The sequence below is a fragment of the Mustela nivalis genome (assembly GCF_964662115.1).
Source record: "Mustela nivalis genome assembly, chromosome: 7".
Lineage (NCBI taxonomy): Eukaryota > Metazoa > Chordata > Mammalia > Carnivora > Mustelidae > Mustela > Mustela nivalis.
In genome coordinates, this window is record NC_139026.1 from 54,337,771 (window position 1) to 54,346,039 (window position 8,269).

Here is an 8,269-nt window from a genome sequence, read left to right on the forward strand (position 1 = left end):
TTGAAATACACATGGCTTCATAATTCTCTGGAATTTCTTATAATAATATGCATAATTAGATTGTTTACCTGAAAAAAATTGGCAAGGGTATATTATTTCCAATCTTTCTTACATTTTTCATACATACACATATATACTTTCAAGTGATAAGCTTAAGTAAGACTTTTCTAAGTAAAACTCTGAAAATTACTCAATTACATACACTACGGAAAAACCAGTAGGAGGTATAAAGTGCTAACAACCTTCAAAATATACACAGTGCCACTTCTTACTGGTCTATGGAGTTGAGAGTTTCTGTTCTTTCAGCCAGTACTTCCCCTGATACAAAATAGACAGAAAGACCTGTTTTAGCTTCTTGTTTCCCCAGATCAGGATAAATGAGTGGCTTGAAGGATACACAAATCCAAAAGTTTGGCAAAACACGTAGAACAGTTTGGTCGGCAGCCACTCAGAACTCCAGACAGTGACAATTAGAGTCAGGAAGTGACCAGCTAATAGCAAGAGAAAGGAGATCACAGTCTGCATGGCTCTTATGTGGACCTTGGTGCTGGGATCTTGGCATCTTTTACCACCAGATTGCATCTTCTTGAGATGTTTCCACAGGGAAAAGATTAACAGCAGAAAAGATGTCAGGGATATAACAAAAGGCACAAAGTTTGCTAACGTGAATACAGTCATATTTGAAAGGCGTGCAATGTTCACCAATCTGGATTGTCTAGTGATGTTTCCTTCATATTCCTTCGTCAGCTCATATATGCTTACCACCGCAACATGAAAAACCAAAAAGAACGAAGACACCAACAGTATCACAAGAATTACACTTTTAACTCTCCACTTGAGGCGAAGAAAAATAAAGCTAGAGAAATTGGCTATTTTGAACAAATAAAATACACTGAGGCAAGTAGCAAGCCAGACACTAAAATGATTGCTTGCGGTCCACGCAATATGAACCAGAAGTCTTGTTTCCAATCTAAATAAATCTGGATTCAACACAGTTCCATACCAATTTATTAACATTACGCAGAGCAAACCGATTCTGGAGATCGCCAGAGCAGTGAGAATTTGATCAGCTGAGGACATCTTTTGTCTCTTGACCCAGTCAATGCAGTTCACCACCACTATGAAACTATTGGCAAAATTTCCTAGAACAAATTCTGTTATTATGAGGATTTCTAAAATGTTCAGTAGAAAAGTTACCATGTCTAGAAAGAAGAACAAACCAAAAGTCAAGTCTAATGTTACTGGTTGTGGTTCCTTGAATATTCTGACCTTATGTTCTATAGGCTGCTGATCTCTGAGTGTCCAGGAAAGTTCTTGTTTCTTTTAAATTCTGTGATCAATGTCAAGAAGGAAAACACCAGGGTATGCTAATAGATGAGCTCAACGCTGTCTAGATGAAAAACCATAGTTATTCCTCAAACAGCTCAAATTAACTTCTATTCATACACCTTATGTCTTTGCTGTAGGCTGGAAAACTCATAATGGATGCTAAAATGAAAGCTGAATTCTCATTTGCTAACATGCAAATAAAGCCGTATTGTCTTTCAGTGTTTTGCCATTTTTTTCTTGTTTAACCTCTTCATAATTTGTGTTCATCGACTCTATTTGCTGTATAGTAAAACTGAAAAATCCAAAACATAATATACAGCATCTTAATTGTTAGATAGAGCTCTATGCCCAATGTGAGGCTCAAACTCACAACCCTGACAAGAGTCACATGCTTTACTGAGTTAGCCAGCCAGACATTTCGTGTCCTATAATTTTCAAAATGGAAAATGAATTTCAGGGAGATCATCCAGGTTTAAATCCATCTTTTCTCTCATTCAGGCTTTTTAGTCCAGTATTTGTAGTTACTAAACATATCTCTCATGGTTAAGTCTTTGATTAAGTTTCTCTCTTGAGTCTATTTAATATTTAAGTATTATTTAATTAAAACATTCAGAAATTTTCTAAATATCCCTTGGAAACTTCAAAAGAACATGGCTTTCCACTGTTGATTCTGGACTTCTCTATTTATAAATATTCTGTTTGCCTTCAGTTTGATTCACTGTTGATTACTTAATATTTTAAGATTAATAGATGTTAAAATTAGCCTCTACTTTTGGATTTTCTTCAGCTCCAGCTTTTATACTATAATATAACTCATTTTATCAGAGGATCTTAGAGTTGGACTGCCAGGAAGGAAAACCCAGATTCTTTGCATCTTATGTTTCTAATCTATTTTAAAATTGATTTCTGCCAGGGCCCTGGGTGGCTCAGTCCGTCAAGCATCTGCCTTCAGCTCAGGTTATGATCTTGGGATCCAAGATTGAACCCCACAAGGGACTCCCCACTCAGCAAGGAGTCTGCCTCCCACTCTGCCCCCCACTCCCGCTCATGCTATGTCTCTCACTTTCTCTCTCTCGAATAAGTAAATAAAATCTTTTTAAAAAAATTACTGGCTGCCTCAGTCAAATAATCAAATAAAATGCAGATGATTATATCCTCTTCAGGTCTTGTGAGGAGTTAGTACATGATTTGTGTAAAGTGCTTTTCCTTTTACCTTTCCGGTACAGAGCAGGCCTGGAGGACTGTTATTTGATACTTTGTTATTCCATGCTTCAGAGTTAACCTGCAAGAACTTTCATTAATGAATACAAAGTAACAGGTTGAAAAAACAAGATTTCCTCCTGTTAATAACTGGGATTAGAGTAAAAAATTGTTGAAATTCTGTTTCAAAAAATCACAGAGCTGTACAAGGAAGGAGAACCAGCTGAACTAAAATCCATAAAGAGAAGAATCTTTTTAGGTGAAGACATGATCTATATATTCAATGCAATCCCTATTTTGGAAAATTACAGTTCCTGATTTCAAAGCTTGCTAGAAAGCTGCATTCATCAAAATAGTGTGATACTCACAAAATGATAGGCTTATATGAATCAGTGAAACACAACTGAAGTTCAGAAATCAGCCCTAATATTCATGGTTAACTGATTTCAAAAAAACTATCATGTCAATTCAATGGGAGAGATGATGTCTCATTTTCCTAACAAATGATGCTGGGAAAATTGGATATCCACATGAATAAAATTCATTTTAGGCCCGTCTTTTTTCTTTTCTTTTTTTTTTTTTTTAGATTTTACTTATTTATTTGACAAAGAAAGAGAGAACAAGAAAGGGAACACAAGCAGAGGGAGGGAGAGAAAGAGAAACATGCTCCCCGCTGAGCAGGGAACCCGCTATGGGGCTTGATCCTAGGACCCTGGGATCATTACCTGAGCTGAAGGCCAGACTCATAAGGACTGAGCCACCCAGGTGCCCCTAGACTCTTATTTCATACCATGTGCAAAAATTAACTTAAAATTGATGTAAGATATAAAACTTCTGTAATAAAGACTAGGAGGGGTCCTGGGTGGCTCAGTAGGTGAAGCATCTGCCTTTCAGCTCTGGTCCAGTCCAAATCGGTCTCCAGGCTCCACAGGGAGCCTGCCTCTGCCTCTCTCTCTCTGTTTCTCATGAATAAATAAATAAAATCTTAAATAAATAAATAAAACATAGGAGGAAACTTTTATAAACTTCTTTTGAGCAGACCTTTTAGATACAATACCAAAAGCATGATGCATAAAACTTAGAAATTGAAGTATATCAGAACCAAAAACATTTGTTCTACAAATACAAGTCTGATTTCATGATTATGGAGCTACAGTAATTAAGTCAGTATGATATTGTGTTTTGCTTATACAAATAGATCAGTAGATTACAAAACAGTATCTAATGATAAACCCACACACATATGGTCAGTTCATTTTGACAAAGGAACCAAACAATTCCATAAGAAATAAAATTCCCTTTAACAAATGATGCTGGGAAACTGAATAATGGTGTAGTGAAAAACTGAACTTCAATTTTTACCTCAGGCCACATAAAAATTATTTTGAGGTGATCTTAGATTTAAGTATAAAAGATAAAACAATAATGCTTCTAGAAAATAATTGGATTATGTTTCTGTGATCGTGGGATAAGCCAAGATTTCTTAGCAAGAACATATACATGCATACTTGCATGCACACACACATACATACAAAAAGCTAAATGAAAAAGAAAAAAAGTGATGAATTATATTTCATGAAAAGACACTTTTAAGAAAATTACAGGGGTGCCTGGATGGCTCAGTCTGTTAAGCATCTTCCTTCAGCTCAGATCATGAACCCAGCGCCCTAGGATCGAGGCCCACGTAGGGCTCTCTGTTCAATGGAGAACCTGCTTCTCCCTCTCCCCCTGCTTGTGCTCTCTCTCTCTGTCAAGCAAATAAATAATATCTTTTAAAAATTACAATGTTTACCATGTATATGTACGTATATAAGTATATATAAATATGTAAGCATAACTATAATATATATTGCCAAGGACTGTTTTATAAATATATGTGTAAATACTAAATAGTCTTTCAACTCAATACAAAGAAAACATCGCAATTTAAGGAAAATAAGCAAAAGATTTCAAAAGACCTTTAACAAAAGAAGATGCAATAAACCAACAAAAAGTTGCTTGACATCATTACACATAAGGGAAGTGCAAATGTAAACATCTTCGAATCCACAAGAATGCTGAAATTAAAGAAACTGATCGTGCTAGATTGTGACTGTGATCTAAAGCAACTAGAATTCTGATATATTTCTGTTGAGTGTAAAATACACCAACCACTTTGGAAGACTGATTGACAGTTTTGTTTTTTTTTTTAAGATTTTATTTATTTATTTGACAGAGACAGAGATCACAAGTAGGAAGAGAGGCAGGTAGAGAGAGAGGAGGAAGCAGTTTCCCTGCTGAGCAGAGAGCTGGATTCAGGGCTCAATCTTGGGACTCTGGGATCAGGACCTGAGCCTAAGGCAGAGGCTTTAACCCACTGAGCCACCCAGGCACCCCATGAGTGACAGTTTCTAATAAAGTTATACATATATATTGCCAACAATTCAGCTCTCCCACTCATATATTTATTTAATCAAAATAAATAAAATCATATGTTCACAAAACACCTTAGCAAGAATATTAATACCAACTTTACTCATTAGAGTCCATTACTGCTAGAAATAGCTTAAATATACACCAGCAGGGAGATGAATTAACAAATTATGGACTATCCATAAAATAAAATACCACTTAGCAATAAAAGAAATAAACTCAGCAATGTGAATTAGTCTCAAAAAACTATGATGTTTTTTGGACTGGGCAAAAAAAAAATACATACAGTATGATTTATAAAACAAGCAAAACTAAGAAAGGAACAAAAGTAGTTTCTGGAATCTGATCACAAAAGAACAGAATAACTTTGAAGGTGGTGAAATTGTTCTATACCCTTTCATGGTCATTTTTTAAGGAGGAAAACAATAGAGCTCATCAAATTACATACATAAAATGGGCACATTATACTATATGTAAGTTACACCTCACTAAAGTTAATATTAAAAATAAATGAGTAGGGGCACTATGCAGCCCAAAAGAAGTGTGTGAAGGGCTCTGCAGGCCCAGACATGGGCATGTCTTGTCCAGGCTCTAAGTAAGGCCCACATGGCAATAGAATTGGATTTTCACCCACTCTATGTTTCTCTTTTCTTCCTGAATCTGTGTTTTGTTTTGTTTTATTTTTTTAAAGATTTTATTTATTTATTTGACAGACAGAGATCACAAGTAGGCAGAGAGGCAGGCAGAGAGAGAGAGAGGAGGAAGTAGGCTCCCTGCTGAGCAGAGAGCTGGATGTGGGAGCTGGATCTTAGAAGCCTGGGATCATGACCCGAGCCAAAGGCAGAGGACCTAACCCACTGATCCACCCAGGTGCCCCTGAATTTGTGTTTTTATTTATGATTCTGAATGCTGAGCGAGTTTGGTTCTGGTTCTAATTTGTGCACTGCTAATAAACTGTTTCTTATTTGTGGCCTCTGTGGTGTATAGACCCTACCATGTTCCCCATGATTACCACACCCTAATGTTCACACCCTGCCTAATTCCCTCCTTTTAAGTGTGGCTTTAAGTGTGTGACTTATTTCTAGCCTGCAGAATATGGCCAGCATGAAGAGGTGGTTGCTGATACTTAAGATCCTGAAATCAACTAATTTCAAGATCATTGAAAAGGACACTAACCTACATGGCCCTGATGTAATCAGATTTAGCTTCAAAAGATTGGCTGGGCCTCTCCTGAGTGTGAGACTCTTGCTAGCCCTAAAGAAGGAAGCAGTGGTGGAATTAAGTGCCTGTGGAAAGGGCCACAAGAAAACCAACTCTGCCAACCACATGAACTGGGAGGTGGATTCTTCTCCAGTCAGGCCTGCAGATGAGAATGCTACACCATCAAAGTGTTCATTTTTAGCTTGTTGAGATCCTGAGGCAGCTAAGTCTTGCCCAGATTTCTGACCCTACAAAACTTTGACATAATGAATTTTGCTTTTTTTTTTTTTTTTAAGCCACTAAATTTCTGGCAATCTGTCGCACAGCAATAACAAGTGGATATAGTGACAGTGATTCAGAATTTAGTGTTTTGGTCTATTTCGTAGAGAAGAGCTCTCTTCCATCAGGTGGGAAATGCTCCACAGCTGCTTGGTTAGTTAGCTAGTTTGTTTTTTTAATCTGTTTGTGCAAGAATATATCTTGCTTCAAGGGGTGCTTGGGTGGCTCAGTCATTAAATGTCTGTCTTCAGCTCAGGTCATGATCCCAGGGTTCTGGAATCGAGCCCTGCATTGGGTTCCCTGCTCATCAGGAAGCCAGCTTCTACCTCTCCCACTTCCCTTGCTTGTGTTCCCTCTCTTGCTGTGTCTCTCTCTGTCAAATAAATACACAAAATCATATATATATATGATTTTGTAGACACACACACATACATATATATAATACACACACATATATATGTCTTGCTTCTTCTGGAAAGAAGAAGTCTATATTAGTGAATTTTACAACTGTACAGTGAATTTTTGTGTTCTAGATTTATTCTGTCCTGGGGCTGATGTTATACAAAAAAGCAAGCCTTCTGTGTTTCTGTTTGCAATAGACATAAAGCCTTTGCCTGTTACTATGAGTAAGAAATTTTTGCCTATAGAACAGATTACAAAGTCTCTTATATGAAGTGGCTGCAGCAGAGAGGAATGCTGTTTGGAGGTTTTGCCAGACCCCTATAGGAGGATCACAGTGTAGGCCCTCAGGATTTTGGAGCAAAGCCCTGCCCTCTTCCACAGCTCACTACTCTCCCTTTGGGAAACAGTTGTTGGTCTGCTACCGGGCCTTAGTAGAGACCGAATGCTTAACTATGGTAACCAAGTTATCATGTGACTGAGCTTTCCATCACATATGGGTACTATCTGACCCTCTAAACCATAAATTTGGCCAAGGACAGTGACATTCATCATCAAATGGAAGTGATACATATGTGATTGGATCTGAGCAGGCCCTAAAGGCACAAGTAAGTTACACAAAGAAGTGCCAAATATCCGTGCCCCCCACCCCTACTCTGCTGCACTGCTTCTCTCTCCCAGTCTGCACCTATGGCCTCACAGGGAGTTGTCTTTCATCAGTTGCCAGAGGAAGAAAGGACTTGGACCTGGTTTACAGACAGTTCTATCCAATATGCAGGTATCACCCCAAAGTGGACAACTGTGGCACTACAACCCCTTTCTAGAACATCCCTGAAGGACTACAGTGAAAAGAAATCCTTCCAGTGGGCAGAATTCCAAGCAATGTATTGTATATACCTTTGTATATATTGTATATACCTTTGCTTGGGAGGAGAAATGGACAGATATTCAATTATATACTCATTCATGCATTTTGGCCAGGGGTTTGGCTGGGTAGTCAAGAGCTTGGAAGGAGCATGATTAGTAAACTAATGACAAGAAGATATGGGGAAGATGTGTATGGACAGACTTCTCTGAATAGGCACAAAATGTGAAGGTATTTGTGTCCCATGTGAAAGTGCATCAAAGGGTGACCTGAAAGAGGAGGATTTTAAGAATTAAGTGGATAAGATGACACGGTCTATGAATATATCAGTCTCTTTTCTCAGCCACTCTGTTCTTGCCCAATGAGCTCATGAACAATGTGGCCATGGTAGCAGGAGTGGAGATTATACATGGGCTCAGTAACAGGAACTTCTGCTCACAATGGCCACTGTTTAATGTCCAATCTACCAGCAAGAGAGATCAACACTCAGTCCTAGACATGGCATTATTCTCCAGAGTGATCTCCAGAGTAATGCCAGTTATCTGGTGGCATTTTGATTATATTGGACTGCTTCCAGCAAGGAAG

General features: G+C 38.0%; 1 protein-coding gene across 1 annotated transcript; it reads right to left on the reverse strand.

The window, feature by feature from the left end:
• Positions 1–276: 276 nt before the first annotated feature.
• LOC309870239 (taste receptor type 2 member 46-like) lies at positions 277–1,200 on the reverse strand (the record flags this gene model as incomplete). The annotated part of the gene is made up of 1 exon (XM_082742432.1): positions 277–1,200. The coding sequence occupies one exon, from the start codon at positions 1,198–1,200 to the stop codon at positions 277–279; it is 924 nt and encodes a 307-aa protein (XP_082598558.1).
• Between the last annotated feature and the right edge of the window lie 7,069 nt (positions 1,201–8,269).